Source organism: Brachyhypopomus gauderio, unplaced genomic scaffold (genome assembly GCF_052324685.1).
Source record: "Brachyhypopomus gauderio isolate BG-103 unplaced genomic scaffold, BGAUD_0.2 sc40, whole genome shotgun sequence".
Taxonomy (NCBI): Eukaryota; Metazoa; Chordata; class Actinopteri; order Gymnotiformes; family Hypopomidae; genus Brachyhypopomus; species Brachyhypopomus gauderio.
Genome location: NW_027506868.1, coordinates 3395005 through 3414822, shown reverse-complemented (window position 1 = coordinate 3414822; position 19818 = coordinate 3395005). Strand labels below are relative to the sequence as shown.

At 42.8% G+C, this 19818-nt stretch overlaps 1 protein-coding gene across 1 annotated transcript in view; it reads right to left on the bottom strand.

The window, feature by feature from the left end:
- Window positions 1-19818, bottom strand: part of LOC143485884 (low-density lipoprotein receptor) — a 44118-nt gene that overhangs the window by 6264 nt on the left and 18036 nt on the right. Inside the window, exons 8-11 of the mRNA XM_076985553.1 lie at window positions 16792-17007; window positions 16561-16679; window positions 16265-16404; window positions 7717-7861 (exon numbers count right to left, since the gene is read on the bottom strand). Coding sequence (XP_076841668.1) covers window positions 7717-7861; window positions 16265-16404; window positions 16561-16679; window positions 16792-17007 — 620 coding nt within the window. The remainder of the gene's footprint in view (window positions 1-7716; window positions 7862-16264; window positions 16405-16560; window positions 16680-16791; window positions 17008-19818) is intronic.

The window sequence follows — 19818 nt, the reverse complement described above, 5'->3', positions numbered from 1 at the left end:
TCATATTCTGCAAAAAGCAAGAGAGTAAAAGTGAGTCTTTAAACGTTTCTTAAAAACATGAACTGATGTTGACAGTCTGATGTCAGTAGGGAGATCATTCCATAATCTGGGAGCATAAGCTGCAAAAGCCCCTGCAGCAGCTTTCTCTAAGATTTTTGAAATGAAAGGAAGTTTAGAAATGGGCCTATAATTGCTACACACCAATGGGTCCAAATTGGTTCTCTTCAATAAAGGCTCCACGCTTGCCAATTTAAAGGAGTCAGGAACACAACCTGAAGTAAAGGACATGTTTACCAAATGCAGCAGACAAGGGGCAATGGATGACAAGACTTGTTTTAAAAATTTTGAAGGTAATATATCAAATGGACAGGATGAAGGGCGCAAGCCCTGAACAATAGAGACCAGCTTCTCATGAGTAATAGGTTCGAATTGGGTAAAATAAGCTAAGTTACCGGGAGAGGAAAACACAGGTGAATCGGTTACAGGTACAACAATACTAACTCTTAGGTCTCTGACTTTACCTACAAAAGAAGCTAAAAGCCTCTCACAATCGATGTCTGGAACTGAAGAGGAAAGAGAATCACCATTTACAAGACGATCAATAGTGGAAAACAAAAATCGTGGGTTGTGCCTGTTTTCATCGATCAAATTTTTAAAATATGCTCCTCTTGCCTCTTTTACATGTGCATTGAATGCAACTAACAGGTCTTTTAAATAAAGATAGTGGACCTGTAATTTTGTTTGCTTCCACCTTCGTTCAGCTTGTCTCCGTTTCCTTTTTAAAACCATAATTTCATCATTCATCCACGGGGACGAATTTATTTGTGGTTTAGCTCTGGTTCTCATAGGAGCAATTTCATCTAAAATAGAGGTACACACAGTATTAAAACATGTAGCCATCTCGTTTACCTGATCATTCTGAGATACTAGATTATAGAGATTAGAAAAAAGACTATTGAAATTAACTACCGATTCATTATTAAGAAATCGAGAGCAAACAGTACGTTTAGGTTTAGAAACAGGGGCTTGAAGTTTCGCCTCAAAGATAATACAGCTGTGGTCCGATAATGCAAGATCTTCTACACAGACAAGACGAACAGTCAGACCCCGAGTAAAGACCAGATCTAAAGTATGCCCTTTAGTGTGGGTTGGGCCTGTGACATGTTGGCTAAAATTAAAAGACTCTGTAATTCTTAGAAATCAATCGCAAACACATCAGTGTCCTTGTCTATATGAATATTAAAATCACCAAGTAAAAGAACCCGATCAAAATGGAGAACTACATCTGACAGTAATTCTGCTAATTCATTTAAGAATTTACAGTTTGACTTTGGAGGGCGAAACTGAGAATAGTCTGTATTGTTCTTGGGCTCACGGTGAATGTAGCAGGACTTGAACAAACCAGTTATGTTTTATGTCTGTAAATCAAACTGTGGCAGTTGATGGTACGAGATCCAATAAATTAGACATTTAGAGAGAGTACACACACCCATACAATAATATATATATTAAAATATAAAATAATTATAAATTACTTTAATAGATTAGATTCAAGTAAGATTGTGTTTCCGGCGCCAACTGAAAAAGTAGGCTGCTTAATAATGTGGGAGAGCCTTCTTAAGTAGTCTTGCCTTTAATTGAACACACCTGCCAAACTAATTAGCACAGGCGTCTGCAATTGTTTTCAGTGAGATAAAGAGCCCTGACACACATCACCATCAATGGGTTTAACTGACAAACAAAAACATTCTTACCTTATCACTCCTAAACACTTTTTGCATAATAATTTGGAACACAGTGTACATGAACTTTTGCATGGACATTGTTCCTGTGAAAACTGTACGTTGCTTCGCTAAGAACAAACCCTGGATAACTAGCAGTGTTAAAGGCCTTCTGAAAAAAGAGAAGGCCTTTAAGGACAACAACCAGGAGGAGCTTAGAAGTGTACTGAGGGAGCTCAAAGTCCAATTGCGATACATCCTACAGGAAGAAGGTGGAGCAGAAGCTGAGGGAGAACAACATGAGGGAGGTATGGAATGGCGTAAAGACCATCACGGGCTGTAACCAGAGGTTGGTTATGGTATGCAGCGGAGATCAGAAAAAAAACCAACTTGTCCCAGAAACTCTGGGCCGGACTACGAAAACATACAGCAGTTTAAATTGTAGATAACATGTTATTTAAAATGTACTGCTGTCTCCTCTGCAACGTCTAAGGCACCATGTACAAATTACCTTAACATGGTTAACATGGACGCAAGTGGCGGTCTTAAAGGTTCCAAAGCACTGTGTTTTTTTTTTAAAGCTATTGAAATTCTTAGATTAAAACTAACCACCACAAATAGGTACGAGGAAGAAATACCCACGTTAGAGTTGTAGGTTGTTCTTTAGGATGCACTTTGCGTAAAACAACTTGTTTGGTGGTCTTATGATGGACTATTTAAAAGCCACTATGTGGCTTTGTAATCATATTATTGCTGGAATTAATATTGTCCATATGACAATAAATGCCGTCATATACACTACGTGCCATGTATAGATTCACATACAGTATACACACACACACACACACACACACACACACACACATATATATATATATATATATATACATACATACACACACAGTATATATACACAGATATATATAGTGGGCCAGTCTGTCAGGAACTCCCGGGCCACTTTTTCTCCCCAGTCCGCCCCTGCCACAGACGGTGATGTAGAGAGAGCCAACGAGTTCAAGATCTTCTACAACCGGTCTGACCGCCCTGTTCGGGACTCTACAGCTCCAGCGGCCACCCACTCCACCCCCCTCCACACACCGCCCTCCGTTATTCATGCTCCCCTGCCACAGGCTGATGGCACAGATAGCCCAAATTCTGCTCCCCCCTCTTCACACTCAGCAGACTGCTGAACCGATGTGAGAATCATGTTCTTTGATTTCTCCAGCGCCCTTAACACCATTCGGCCCCTCCAAGTAAGATACAAGATGGAGAGGATGCTAGTGGATCTGCACCTGTTCTCCTGGATCACTGACGACCTCACTGTGTCACATGCAGAAGACAATACTGCCATTGTAGTCTGTGTACAGGGAGGGTAGGAGGAGTACAGACACCTTGTGGGCGACTTTGTGGCTTGGTGCAACAGGAACAACCTGCTGCTGAACATCTCCAAGACCAAAGAGATGGTGGTGGAAGTCCGCAGGGCCAGGCCACTCAACCAGCCTGTCTCCATCGAGGGGGTTGATGTGGAGATGGTGAAGACCTACAGGTATCTTGGACTGCGCCTGGATGATAGACTGGACTGGTCAGCCAACACAGACATCCTGTACAGAAAGGGGCAGAGGAGGCTGGGATCCTTCAACACCTGTAGGAAGTACCTGCAGATGTTCTATCAGACTGTGGCGTCCAGCTGTATTTTATATGCTGTGGTGTGTTGGGGAGGAAGCATTAAAGAGAGACGAGCTGCTGGTCAGGCGTGCGGGGTCCGTGATGGGTCAGGCGTGCTGGGTCTGTGATGGGTCAGGCGCTAGACTCTGTAGCTACTGTGGCAGAGGGAAGGACACTGAACAAATTGCTCTCCATCATGGATGATGGTCAATCGCGGCTGTTCTACAGACAGACTCAGGAGATCCTTTGCCCCAAGAGCCATCAGACTCCTCCCAGTAGAGGATCATGTTTACACCATCTTGTTTGTCGATAAGAACAATAAATAAATCTCTTCTCAGCAGATGTGCCTGCCTTCTGATCGCTCTGCATTACAAATTCTAGTGAAGTACAGTTTCCAGAGAAGTAATATGTTTCGGACAGAGGTACCGACGTGTTTCAGTATAATATTGGCCACTGTTTTATTTGTAAATGTGCCATATTTTGTCAATTGTGATTTTTTTTACACCGCAATCGAAATTTGTCCTTCGCTTTTAACCCATCTGTGCAGTTAACACACACACACACACACACCAGTGATTACTAGGGGGCTGTGGTGCACACACACACCATTGTTGGATGTTAAGTCAGCACAGAAGGAATACTTGTCTTAACATCAGACTGTGTATAGGTCAGTGCGTCCTCTCTGAACATTTGAAACATGAGATAAGGCATCATGTATGATTTCCTTAGGAGAGTCATGTTCACACCATCTTTCCTGGAGGAAGTTTTCACTGTCACTACAAATGTGAGGTGAGCAAGGCCCGAGTGTCTGCAGGACTTGGAATGTGAAGAATTGTAGATAAGAATGAGAGTCCATGGGTTTATAATGGATGGTATTTAAACAAGAATTACCTAAATTTACTGAAACATGTAAAATAAAATAAAACAAAAGGTTAAAAATGGTTCTATATTCCAGGATGGACTGTATTGATCCCAGAACTGGTGGAACTTGGAGAATGAAAAAAATGTACAGTTAGATCTCCTCTAATGCACATGTAGCAATACCAAAAATGTCATTAACATATCTCAGAAACTGTAAGGGTACAAGTTCAGTGTGTTGCTCAAAAATGTTTCTCAAATCCAACAAAGAGGTTGACATAACATGGTCCCGTCTTAGTGCCCACATATATAAGTATATAAGTAACTATTAGTGAACTTAAGAAAAGATTTGTAGAGATATTACCAATTATAGTGAAGGTTCATTAACACAGGTCAATAATAATACCAACGTAAACAAAGAGATCAGTAATAATACCAGCGTATGTATGTGATGAAAATTTATTATGTATTTTAATTACAAAAACCTTGCCCTAAGCCGTAGCATTACCAGTAAGTCTAAGGTCCATTTCTGTTAAACCGGTACAGCTCCATCTAGCAGCCAACGTATAATTTAGCAAATGACGCAGCAGGTGGGTTTAGTTCAAACCACAGGCATATTTTAAAGGTCAGCTATCAAGAACACATCAGTGGAGGTTAAGATTCAAACTTGAGTTAAAAACCACAGCCAATAACAACATTTGACTGATCATGTGTGTAGATTAGCATTTAAGCTCCATTAATAAGTGTTACAAATGGAACATACTCATTTTAAGTGTTTCAAATGGAACATTGTGTGGAGGGCGGGTCTGGACGAGGGAGGGTGTTTCCCCCTCATCTTCTTTAGACTTGCAGGTGCTTATGCAAGTGAATTATCATAAAAGTGAACTTTCCCCCAAAATATTTTTTGCATGTATGAACACGAGATTTTCATGTTACATTTGGTAGTACGAATTTGGCCCACAGTGTACGCTACTAGTTAAATGATTTGACACACCTACTCTTAGCTCACGTTATGATTTTCTACATATAAAATCAGTAAATGTATTAAAGTCTGTGCAGTAGTGCATGCAGAGGCGGTCTTTGCATAGAGGCGTTGCTAGGCAATTGCCTTGGGCCCCTCCCACTGTAGGGCCCCCTTGTCTAGCTAATGCCAGGTTCACACTGCACGACTTTTCAGTCATCAGGTTTTTGTGCCGTTCGCACTACATGACTGGTCGTGCTGTAATCGCGAGTCTTTCAGTTGTTGTGGCTTTCACACTACATGACTGATCGGCGACGCGGGCTCACGAATTACTCGACTGGGGAATCGCCGACTCATCTGGCTGCCGTCCAAAAACATGAAAACACGAAAACGAAACTCACGCCAGAACCAGCAACACCACGTAGAAGAAAAAAACAATGTACATGTACTCCACATTTTCGTTATTATTATTATTATTATTATTTTACCGTTTAAACACTCCATAGTCCCAAATTGCCAGAATTATTTCATCTCTCCGTTGCAGTGAACATAGATATAATCAATCGCACTATTTCTCCAGTGCTGTCACAATAACTTAAACACAGTGTTGTAGTCAAGTTGTAAGAAAGGTGAGGATTTTGTGTGTTTGCTGGGTAGCTGGTAGCTCAGCTTCAAATCACACATCATGACTACATGCAAGACAGCTTACTTTCATCTTCGAAACATCGCTAAAGGTCCGAGATATGCTCTCTCCTGCTGACAGTGAAAAACTTGTCCATGCATTTATCACATCAAGGCTAGATTATTGTAACGCTGTTCTATCTGCTCTTCCAAAGAGCTCTATTTCGCACCTACAGCGAGTTCAGAACGCGGCTGCAAGGGTTCTGACCCGCAGGAGAAAGAGAGATCATATTACACCTGCACTCCACTCACTGCACTGGTTACCTGTCAGCTTTAGAATAGATTTTAAGGTTCTAGTCATGGTTTTTAAATGTCTTCATGGTCTTGCCCCTCTTTACCTAAGTGAAATGATTGTTAGATATGTTCCAGTCAGGTCTCTCAGGTCTTCAAACAGTAATCTACTGGTGATTCCTAAAAGCCGATTAAAGATTGGCGAGGGTGCTTTTAGCCACTATGGCCCAAAGCTCTGGAATTCTCTTCCTGAAGAGCTCAGAGGCATTTCATCCCTGCATAGTTTTAAGAGCAGTCTCAAAACATTCCTGTTTAGATCCGCTTTTAGTTAAGAAACTCTATCTTAATAGTTTTATCTTATTTACTTTACTTTTTATTATCTTACTTCACTTTTTACTTTTATGTTATTTTAATATTTTTATCTTTAATTTCTTTTAACATTTTCTTTTTGTCTTTTTGTCTTTGTCTTATCTCCTTTTAATGTTTCTTTTATTTATACTGTAAAGCACTTTGAGTTACATGTATGTATGAAAGGTGCTATACAAATAAAGATTATTATTATTATTATTATTATTATTACTGTTTTGAAAGCATTCTTGAAAGTTTTTTACAATCTTCAGCGGTGCCGCGGTTCTCTCTCCGCGTTCCCATTGGCTGTAGCTAAACGCTGTTCCCATTGGCTGTAGCTAGACGCTGCTGTTGACTCAGTCGCCGACTGCTAGATATTAAACATGCTAGATGTCTGCCGGTCGTCTGCAATGAGTCGGCGACGGCTCAGCGAGCGTCTTTCAGCAGTTCACACTACACGACTGAGCGAGCTACGAGTGATCGCCGATTTGCCTCCGACCAGTTTCTGTCGGCGACTGAAAAACCAGCCTAAAATCGTGTAGTGTGAACCTGAACTTATTTCTCGCATATTAATGTTGATGGGCCCCCTAGCTAAATTCGCCTTGAGCCCCCAAATTGCTAAGTCCGCCACTGAGTGCATGATTACTCCATGGTGAATATTGTTACATAAGCGGCACCATTAACTCAGACAGCTTCACTGCTGCTGTCCTCTTAACCAGCATCAGCTGCGATGCTTCAACTTCCTACATCCTGAATGAGAACTACGTTCTGAGGGGGAAGTGAAATGTAAATTTGTACTGCGGTGCAGTATTGCTGAATTTTCTAGAGCCGTCCTCGAGACGGATGTCCTCATTTTTGGGATTATTATACACATTCTTCTAGGATATCAGCATTATGGCCACATGCGAGAACTGTCGTGGTTGTGATATCGGCATTTTTTCTATTGTGCCTGCTACTGTATATATTGCATATATTGCAAATATTGAATTTCTTGATATAATCAAGAGATATGTTTTTAGCCAGTTGTTATTATGGCAACAATGAACTTGGGGGAAGGGGGAAAAAAACTCACAATGGTGGACAGATTTAACACCGGATCCACTCCCAGAGCCTGACTGTCTTGTGTCTTGCTCAAGCATTCTCATTTTCCTTCAAAACTTTGCATCTTGAAGAAAGTATGAAAAAAATGTTCTAAGGGCCAGTCTCACTCTGGGGTGTGTCCAAGTGGTGCTGCTGCACTGTGGCACCCACCTGTGTCCTGGAGGAGCTGGTGGTAAATTAACAGTCCAGCCGGGGAAGTCGTCTCGGGGCTCTGGGTCACACGCAGCTGCCGGCCACCATGTTTATCTGCACTGCAGACTGATCCTGTCAACCTGTCAGTCCAATACACACGGCTCTACACACACCCACGCACGCACACACACAACGTTCAAAGCCTAAATAAAAACGTTACACTTCCAAAATTTGAATATGTAAATTCAAAATGCTGCAAAATTACCTACATGGTACCTCGTGTACACTTTTGTCTGTACAGGCTAGCCACAACTGCACCCAGCTGCTACTGTATTGCTTTTTTTTTGTTTTCATCTTATTTTTACTGCTTTTTATATTATACCAGAATTTTCAGTAAAGCACTTTGTAAACCTTATTTACAAAAGTTCTTATTATTATTGTAAGGAGTGTGACTTTGATAAATCTTTTTTAACTATCTAACATCATCAAAATACTTTTAGATCCCATGACATCACATCAACACTGAGAAACACAACAAGAGCAGAAATCCCACATGTAGACAGACCAGAGTCTCACCCGTCCAACAGAATTTACTGGCTCAGTAAACACTCAACAAAGGACCCAACAAAACAGTAAGCACCCAACAAAAATGCTCAGCAGCTCAGTTCAACTACACAAAAAAAGCCATTCTGTGCCAGCAGGTTATGAAACCAAGTCTTTTAATACTACCGTATAGGGTTGTCACGATACTAAGAATTACAACTTCGATACGATACTTTAAAAAATATTGAAATTCGATACCATTTTCGATACCAAAGTCAGATACTATGCTCATTTCCGTTTTAAAGCCTTATTTTTTTATAAACAAACAAATGAATATTGTATTTTGTTTCACAAATGTCAAATAAATAAAAGGTGTAGTCCCTACCACATTAAAACAGAAAAAAAAATAATTGCACATTAATATAAATTAACATAAATAATAGTAGGGCACTCTGGAATTCACATTTAGAAGTCAAAAAAGGCTAGTGCAAAAAGTGTATTTTAAGTATACTGTGGCGTGGTGTAGTAAAGAGAGGCAGGAAGCCGATCCATTTTAACACAAAGTTCTTTATTTAAATTTCCTTGACAACGTAATCACGCCAAACAGACTCGACCTAATACATGAAACACGAGGGAATGTCATTAACAGGGTACAATCACACACACATGGCAGGAATAACTCACACTGTACAACTGCATAAACAGACATGGGTCAAACTAAACAGCACAGATATTCACATACATAATCAATAATCACATAGACATGAGCATTGACATTACATGACAATCCCGGAGCCGCGGGGGGGGGGGGGCTCATGGGTAGCTAGCGTTGTCCCCCATTGGACCGACGCTACACAGCCCCCCACCAGAGGTCGGCCGTCCTCGGCGACTCAGTAGGTACAGCTTAAGGCACATCATCAAATAATAGCATGAACTCCAAGCAGATACAATGTCAATAAGGTAAGGCATTGCATAAGCATATACGAACAACTCAACACTCACATTGTTTCAACACATAGCATAACACATTAACGTCCCCACAAGAAGTTCCAAACCCACACATAGACACAGCGATAGACAGTAGGCTACTCACACATAGTTCTGCAGGCGACGCGGTGGCCTCCGCGCGCGCTGCGGTCTGGCGTGTCCGGCCATGGGGGACACAGAAGGGGGAACAACAGAGGAAGCACTGGGGGAAACAGAGACGGGAGAGTCCGGGTGATGTCCAGCGCCCACTAGCTTTGGCCTGTAAGGAGCCAGGCAGTCGTGGTGCACCACAAGGCGCCGCCAGCCCCAACAGATCCTGTAGACCACCTCTCCTAACCAGGAGAGGATCCTGCATGGCCCAACCCAGGCCGACTGCAGCTTAGGGCACAGTCCCTTCTTTCTCTGAGGGTTGTACAGCCAGGCATCGGAGTCCACAGGCAGAGAGGCGCCGTAGCAACGCATGTCATATGTGTCTCTACCTGTCTCCAGCTGCGGATTGGTTCTCCCTGGTGTGTCTGTGCACATCGCGCAGGTGGTCCAGCAGGTCCCTGACATACGAGGGTCCAGGCTGCATGCTGTCCTCATTGTTCGGGGGAGCGGCAAAGACCAGTTCCACAGGAGACCGCAGCTCCCGCCCAAACATGAGCATCGCTGGTGTGAAACCGGTGGTCTCCTGTACTGCTGAATGGCAGGCCAACAGCACGACAGGCAGCCGCTTGTCCCAGTCGCGTTGGTGACCTCTGGTAGCAATGGCCAGTTGGGTGGCCAGAGTCCGATTGAATCGTTCGACTAGCCCATCGCACTGTGGGTGAAGGGGGGCCGTGCATCTTGTGGACGCCCATGAGTCTGCAGACCTCTCCCATCACCCCGGACTCGAAGTTCCTGCCTTGGTCACTGTGCAGGACCTCAGGGACACCGAACCTGCAGAAAAAGTTGTCCAGTAGCGTCTCAGCTGTCGTGACAGCACTCTGGGCTGGCACAGCGTAGGCCTCCGGCCACTTAGTAAAATAGTCCATTGCTACAATGACGTAACGATTCCCTGCGTCCGTAATGGGCCCAGGCATGTCCACTGCCACCCTCTTCATGGGGGAGCCGGAGTGCATCGGCTGGAGAGGAGCCTGTGCAGCCCTCGCAGGGCCCTTTTTTGCGGCGCAGACGTCACAGCAGTGGACGTGGAACTCCACGTCAGTACGGCATCCCGGCCACCAGAAGCGTTGCCTTAATCTCCCTAGTGTATTAGTTATGCCGAAATGCCCCAAGCCCGGCAGCCCATGAACCGCCTGTAGCACAGTGTTGTTGAGGTCTCGTGGCACTACCGCCTGGATCAGCCTACGCCTGTTGCTTGGGTCTTCCCACACACGGTAAAGGATGCTCTTCACGACCCTCATGCTGCTCCAGCTCGATCGGATGGGTTTGGCTACAGGACCCAGCTGCACTACAGTGTCCCAATCCGGCATTGATCCCGCCTCAATGTCACGCAACGCCCACTTTAATTCAGGGTCCCCCCTCTGGGCAGTGGACAACTCCTCACCGGAGACACACGACAGTGTCTGTGGGGCAAAGGGGGCCTGACCATGAAATCAAATTCCTGCAGTCTCGCGAGCCACCTCGCGAGCTGCCCCTTGGGTTCGCGAAACCGCATCAACTACAGCAGTGACGCGTGATCAGTGCGCAGTTTAAATGGGACACTGTAGACGTATGCCGAAAATGCTGAAGCCCTTCCACGACCGCCAACAGCTCACGCCGCGTCACGCAGTAATTTCGCTCAGCTTTATCCAGCCGCCTGCTGAAGCAAGCAATCACACGCTCCGACCCGTCCTGCACCTGTGAGAGCACAGCGCCCAGACCGTGATCACTGGCATCTGTGTCGACCACGAATTATCCCGACGGTGTGGGGTAGGCTAAAACCGGCGTGCTGCACAGCCTCCGTTTCAGTGTGAGGAAAGCTCCATTCGCCTCGTCGGACCAGCAAAACTTGGTACTCCCGCCACTCGTTAAACGGTGCAATGGCGTAGCGATCTCCACGAAACCCTTCACAAATCGCCTATAATAAGATGTGAACCCAAAAAAAAGTCTTGGACCGCAGCAGTTTTGCTTGGGTCAGTCGCGATGCCCTCCCTGCTCACTACATGCCCGAGAAAATTAACCCGGCATTGTAGCAGGTTACACTTGGCTGGGTTAAGCGAAAGGCTCGCCTCTTCGATAAGGCCCAGTACCAGCTCCAGATTCGCCAACGAAGCCTATAATGATTAACTTCGGTAGCGGTAGCCTAACTCTAAATGGCCGTGAGGTCGCCATTCATGGGGGTACTGAGACGGCGGAAAGGCCGTGTACTGTGGCCGTGCGACAGGCGGGGAATGACGCCATGGCATCGCTTGTTGTGGACCCGGTTCATGACCTGTGGGAGCGTAGCTGTGTGGGGCTGTCCGAAGAGCAGGGCCAGTCGCTGTGGGCGCTACTCGAACGGTTTAGAGGGGTTTACGTGGTTAGCGAGCGTGAGTGCTCAAGGACGGTTCTTGCAGTCCACGCGATTGACACGGGGGACGCGCTGCCTGTTCGGCTAAGGCTGCAACGTCTACCGCTCGCTAAGCATTTGACAGCGGAGCAACAAATTAACGAAATGGCCGCTGCGGAGGTGATTGAACCATCAAGCAGCTTGTGGTCTGCGCCCATTGTGCTGGCCAAAAAGAAGCATGGCAGCTGGCGGTTCTGCATCGACTACCGTCGGTTGAACGTGGTGACGAGAACTGACTCGTATCCTATGCCGAGAGTCGACGACACTTTGGAGCAATTGGCGGGTTCGGACTGGTTCAGTTCATTGGACCTCCACAGCGGGTATTTGCAGGTTCCTCTGGCAGGGGCGGCGAAGGAAAAGATGGCTTTCTCCATCGGCACGGGGCTATGGCAGTTCACCATCTTGCCGTTTGGGCTCTGCAACGCACCGGCGACCTTCGAGTGCCTAATGGAACGGGTTTTAGTGGGGGTCGCTAGGGAAAAATGCGTTGTTTATTTGGATGATGTGCTGGTACACGCTACCATCAATAATCACATAGACATGAGCATTGACATTACATGACAATCCCGGAGCCGCGTGGGGCTCACGGGTAGCTAGCGTCGTCCCCCATTGGACCGACGCTACAATACTTTAAACAACTTTAAGTCTTTAAGTAACTAAAACTTCAGTATTAGAGTAGAGGTCAGTATTCATAGATGATTGATCTGTTGTAGTACGATCACTCTTTTTTTCTCCCTGTATGCTATGGCGATAATTCTGTAGCAAAACTTGAGAGCGTGAATTACCGGATTTGAGCACTTGTAAAACAAAATCTGTACGTGTATTTTTAATTTGAGAACTTGTAAATTAAAATTTGCACTTGTATTTTTGATGCAAGAACCTGTAAACTAAAAGTTGCACTTGTATTTTTAATTTGAGAACCTGTAAACTAAAAGTTGCACTTGTAGTTTTGATGTGAGAACTTGTAGAATAAAAATCTGAGCGTGAATGTTAAAAAATTACACCGCACAACTTCAAATCTGCTCTGCTCGACTTTTGCAACACATATCTCAGTGTACGTGTTGCAAAACAGATTTTTGCGCTAGATTCGGCGCCCTTTATTGAATTTGTACCCCCACCCCCCCCACTCCCGGTCAACAAATTACGTTCGCCCCCCGTATGTTAGCTGCCAGAACTTCCACTTCACAGACGAAAAAAAAAAAAAAAAATATATATATATATATATATATATATATATATATATATATATATATATATATATATATATATATATATATATATACACACTGTATTTTCTAAAAGCCGCATATATCTACTGAACTGAATACATTTAACTGAACTGATCACTTTCTGATGCTATAGATTATGTTATTGATTTACGTTTCTATGCATAAATAAGAGCTAGACTTTAATTATCCATCACAGCAAACGACATTATCTATGTCCAAAGACACAGTGGCTCAAGAGTGTTAATTATTTTAAATAAAATACATACTGGCTATAACGAAGTTCACCTCTGACCACGACTTCGCAGTATTACAGCTGTATTATGTCTAAATATCTAGGTAGGACAAAACTAGAGTGCTCAATGAACTAAGTTATTTTTATTTTTTATTTTAACTTTATTTTACCAGGAGTTATAATCGCTGTAACTCCCGAATATCATCTGTAGCGTCTTTATGCATGTGCAAAGGATCAAGCCCATTCTTACCCGGGCAGGGTTGACGGTAAAATCTAAAGTGTTTCCAAATGGTTGCTTTCAAACACCGCAGAGCCGTTTGGACTTCATACTTTAGTGGCGCAACAACAAATACCATACACTACTACACAACCCAATGTAGCTTTACTAGCATGCCTGCACATAGTCAAAGCTGTTTTCTTGTTTTGCCTAGCACTACGGTGGCTGAGAAGGCACAAATGCACCCGAAAAAAAATTGATTTTTAAAAAATGAGAATCGATTCTGAATCAATGTTAGAAACGCGATTCGAGCTCGAATCGATTTTTCCTGCACCCCTACAATCAACTAAGGACATCCAGAGAAAACGCTGTTTGCGACGAGCTCGCAGCATTCTTAAGGACTCCCCCCACCCTGCGCAGTCTTTTTGCCACTTTGCTCTCTGGCAGACACTTCAGATGCCTACAGACCAGGACAAGCAAATTGAGGAACAGCTTTTCCCCCAGTGCTGTCTCCTTACTAAATGTTTATAGTAACTTATATCCCATCTGTATATCATGTTTTATAGTAACTTGTATCCCATTTGTATATCTTGTTTATTTATCTGTAAATCATGTCAATAGCAACCTTTATTCCATCTGTATATTAAGTCCATATATCTCCAATATATTCTCACGTGTATATTTACAACAGTTCTCAATATCTCGAATATATTCATACATATACACCGCTGCTATTGCATTTCTGGTTAGATGCTAAACTACATTTCATTGCCGAGTACTTGTACATGTGTAATGACAATAAAATTGAATCTGAATCTTAAGGTGTTCTGAGTATCAGTGTATGAGCGGATCAGAGTTCAGCTGCTGTCCCAGTCCAGTACGGTAGATGTGTCCTACTAACGTGTCTCACTAACAAGGGGGTTAACGGACTTTTATACAAAGAACAATTTCTTTTGAACAATAACAACTACCCAGGACAATCTAACAAGACCTACAGAATTGTCTCTCAATTGAGTGTTTTGTGGATGTGCACAGAGGACTGAACAGAAACAGGATCATCTTACACCCACGAGGCGACTGACCTTCATATACAGAAACCATCTCCAGTGACATGAACGCTATGTACCAAGCCCTTAAATTACCCCTTCTGGGCAGCAATTACCATCATAAGAACAATGAAGACTCCCTCCTCTCTCACAAACACACACACACACACACACACACACACACACACACACACACACACACACACGCACGCACCTACACAAACGCCTACCTCACACATCCCGCATCCCCACCCCCCCCTCCATACATACACACCTACAAGAAGCAGGACAAATGGAGACCCTAACCTAAGGGCTCATGAGGAATCTCCTTTGTTGTTCATTTTGGTGTTGACGTCCATCTTCTTGGTTTCTCGACCACCCTGAATATCCTCACTACACAGTGATGTTTTGGTTGACATCGAGAGGGATTTTTCTCATCTATATCAATGCCCCAGATACGAATACTGTCTGTTCTTAACTGTGTGTCTATTTTGGTTTAATTCAGTTGTTTTGCTCTTTGACCATCTTCCCACCTTCTCCTCAAATCCTCAGTTGTCATTTTATCTTATTTATTTAGTTACTCCTGTAGCTCTTTAAGTTTGTCACGTCAGCCCACAACAGTCATTTTGCATCTCAAATTCCTGTTTACACGTCTGGTGGATCCTATTAAGATCAGTATTTCTCTTTGTCCAGTTAACTAAGTGTGGACAAAGTAAGTTAACTTTGTGATCACCTGCATGTGGAATCTATTACAGCACCATCCACTTGACCCAAGTACCCTTCGCTGCAGAATCAAAAGTCCAGGGGGTGGAGCTGGATCTAGATCCAACTCCTCCCACCGTCCATAGTTTCTTTTGGTCAGTCCAGGGGGTGGGCGGAGCTGCATCTAATCCAACTCATCCTACGTGTCGCTTGCGTGGAGCTGCATCTAATCCAACTCCTCCTACGTGTCGCTTACATTTTCCGACCAGGAAATAGAAATCCAATAAATTCACCCTTCTACCGTTTAAAGATCAAAATTCTTTGAATGTTATTTATTTTAACACAATACACGTTTTTTTAAGTTTACAAGAAAACGTGAAAGTGGACAGGAATAATGATCTGTGATTGCCAACATAATAAGGTACAGTACATTTCTTAAATATGTACCATTTCATTTTTTTTACCTTTAATGAAAATTACTTTTTTCGTTAGGACGGTACACTTCAGGTGTGCAGAATGGACAGTGGTATTTACTGCAACAAGTAGTGCACTGTATTAAGTAGTATTTAATACATCTGTATTCTGTTTAGCTAACCGTTCGTCTTCTAACATCAGTTTTTACCGTCAATTACTTAGACACCTAGATTAGATAAACTTAACAGTGGTTGTTCATGCAAACAGAAGTCAGATTTAGTATAATCACCAAAGAAAACTAGTTACTAGCATTAGCGAGATGAAAATTGGTTTATTATTAACCTACTTTCACATTCGTGATTGTTCACAAATGAACGGCAAGTGAGTAAATAAGAATAGCAATTTAGGACAACAACGGTGATTTGGAATGGCTGATCTGATACAACTCTGCGTAGTGCAATTACTTCAGACCAATGAAAACACCACGGTGGAAGGAGTTGGATCTAAGATCCAGCTCCACCCCCTGGACGTTTGCTTCTGCAGCGACTGGTATCTCACTGGACCTGGGGCTTTATCAAATCAGAGCCTGACAGTACTTCTGGAATGCATTTTCTGAACAATAGGAAGAATGTGTGCACTTTTGGAAGCAACCTGTAGATGGCAGTGTGGAGTAGTGTGTACCTCGAACACAGCCAGGCCAAAGGGCTGATCCAAATATCCATTCGACTCAACCACTGTTTTACGATGTTGTCCATCAAATGTGATCCTCGATATCTCTCGAAAGCCAGAGTCAGCCCAGTACAGCAAGCCCCGTGGAATATCTGAGCAGGCACCAGCGAAAAGAACAATATAACACATATATATGCAGGCTGCAGAGTCCACCAACTACACAAATGAACCTCCAGCAGAAGTTAAAAACCTCCAACTACAAGTAAAAAAATCACAGGACCCATAGGAGCCCAGGGGAGCTGTCTCACCCAGAGTAATGGACACGGGCATTAGGAGAACTGAAGTAACCAGAGTTCTTCTGTTCTGTCCATCAAGACCTGCTCGCTCAATCCGGGGGGAGGTCCCGCCATCTGCCCAAAACAGGATCCTAGAGGATACGACAAAAGCACAAACAACAAACACAAATCAAACCAATTCAAGCTATTCATCAGAACATGAATATCCCCATCAGAGGGTGGAGTGCAGTTGGAGGAGCTGACCCCAGCAGAGGATGGACAGCAACAGCAGTGGGCTGGGCCAGCGCAGAGACGAGGACCCGATGCTCTGACCCGTTCAGCGCAGTCACGTGTAAGCCTCCAGTACTATTGCTGGTCCAGTACAGGAGCTCATGGATCCAGTCCAGGGCCAATCCAAGAATTCCCTCAGTGCCTCTGAAATGCACTACAGGCCTTTTTTCTGGCTCGTCCAAAGACCACCTAAAAGACCAAATCAGGGAGCAGCCTGATCATGACAACCTAAAAGACCAAATCAGGGAGCAGCTTGATCACATGACAACCTAAAAGACCAATCAGGAAGCAGCCTGATCACACCCTGATACAAATTAAATCACTATTATTATCACTAGGGTTGCAACGGTATGAGATTTTCACGGTATGATAACAGTATGATAAGTCTCAGGAAATACTGTGGTATCACGGTATCACAGTTTGTTACATATATTATTAAAATATACACCCTATATGACCCTTAAAGAAACTGCAACAAAAGTTTTTGTTTGTTCAATGATCTATTTATTGTAGAAACCTGGAACTATTGTACACAAAATGTCTCCTTTAAAAAAAAAAAAAAGCTGTACACCTGTTTATATAAATACTGCAAAATTAGAGAAACCCAAGTCATGGATTTCAGTAGGCCTACAATTATTTATCTTTAAATTATTTAATATCTGATGCACTAAGCCTGGGTCAGTGTCTAATCAACAACTGTTGTAAACGTCAGTTTTACTGCCAAGTTGGAATATAACCAGATACTGCAGAAAGAGTGGATTTATTTCTGACATGATCCTCACAATAGAGATTTCTATTTTAAGGCTTTCACACAGTCTGGTTTTAACATATGAAAAACAGGCACGTCAGAATTTGAAAATGAAATCATGTAAATTAATGGCGTCTTTCACATCTAGGGAAAGCAAAGACCTTAAAAAGCTAGGTTTATACTTTCATGAGTGACCTTCGCGAACAGCGGAAGCGTTACACCCCTCAAAACAGGGGAAGGAATATTTACCTAACAAATTTTAATGTTGTTTTGTGTTTCAGGTTTGAAAAGTGCTGAAATTTAGGCTAAAGTACTTGAAAATGCTTGAAATTGTAACTACTTCGTTTCATAACAAATAGCTGTCTGCCTGAACAGTTCTCTTGTATTACGTAGACGTTAAGATTGGGCGTTTTGAAAATAAACAACCATTAAATAATGTGATTAAAAAAAGCGAATTATTTCGAGTATATGTATAAATATTTAACTTAATTAAGTGTAACGTGCTGGGAAATATAGAAATGGACCTTTAAGGTGACGTACAAGTGCTTTAATTCCACCTTATAAAGCTGTATGGGAGTCACGTGGTGAAGACCTGGAAAATGGCAGCGTCTTGATCGAGCTCCCGACCTCCACCACTAATGAAGTATTTCTACGTGTTACAAACTCTCCGTAAATTCGATTGGAATAAGTTCAAGTTTTGTAAAATAGTATAATTGTAAGTCCGAACATGGAACAAGCAAAACGAAGTGTGCAAACTCGTCTAAACACTACGGTTTCTACTGAAGCTAACCATGCTAGCTCCGAAACACGTCAGGGAATTGTGGACTTATTTGCAGAAATTACCAAGATCAGCTCTACCCTCAATGGAGTGGCGAATGATGTCCTGATAATTAAGTCAGACACAACAGAATTAAAGAACATTGTAAACGGACTACAAACACGACTTGATAAAGCAGAAAGTCGTATTGCAAAGGTAGAAAACAGCAACGCTAATATAGCTTCAGAAAATAAGAGATTGTCTCAACGAGTCGAACAACTATGGACATGAACTGAGGATCAGGAAAACAGAAACAGAAGGAATAATATTCGACTGATTGGACTGAAGGAAGGAAAAGAGGCTGGAAATACGATGAATGACCATATTAAGAAAATATTATCCGATGCTTTGGGGTTACAAGGGGATGAATACGAAATTGAGAGAAGTCATAGAAGTGGGGGACCGCGACCCAGTGAAGGTGAGAAACCCCGCGTGATCTTGGTGAAGTTTCTACGTTACACAGCCTGACAGAAAGTGCTGGCAACGGCAAAACAAAAGAGAGGAATTCGGTGGAAAGATTGAAGACATGACCAAAGAGCGCGCAGATCAACGGAAGCGCTTCTCACTGATTATGAGAACTCTATGGGGAAAGCAGGTGAAACACACGCTAGCACATCCAGCTAATCTACGATTTACATGGAAGGGGAACAGATTGAACTTTACTGATCCTAAGAAAGCAGAGGAGTTTGTGCGCGATAATATACAAAACACATGAAAAAATGTAAGATAAATGTCTAGGAGAGTACAGTTTCATTTTGGAGTTGGGGGGGGTTGGCTTTAGGGTGCTGTCACAACCGGATGGCTGACAGAAGAAGGTAGAGCCATCTATAGGATTCACACGGACCGAAATTAGACTTGACCAGTGAGGTTTACTGCACTGTTATGTTGGTTTTATTAACAGTGTTTTTTGAGTTTTCATTTTGTATTGTTTCAAAATGTTTAGCTTTAGGACAATGGTTCTGTTTTAGTCCTTATGTACATATTGGTAGGAACATGGCATCGATTGGTGATACTAAACTTAGGCAAAATGTTAGAAGCAAAGGTAAACAAATATATGTTTTAAGTAATGATGGCCAGGGGACTTATTAATATAATAACTTGGAATATTAATGGGTGTAGTACGGCAGCTAAACGGAAAAAGGTCCTTACATATCTCAAATCCAAGAAAACAGACATTGCTTTTATTCAAGAAACACATTTCAAAAAAGAGGAAGAGGCCTTAAAAATGAAACGTGACTGGGTTGGGCAGGTGTTTCATAATTCAGTATCTAGTAAGAACTGTGGAGTGATTATCCTTGTTAACAAACATTTAAATTTTGTATTGTTAAATCAATCCAAAGATGTTGGGGGCCGTATTATATGTGTAGAGGCACTTATCAATGGAACTAAAGTTGTATTATGTAATATATATGCCCCAAATAAGGAAGACCCAGCC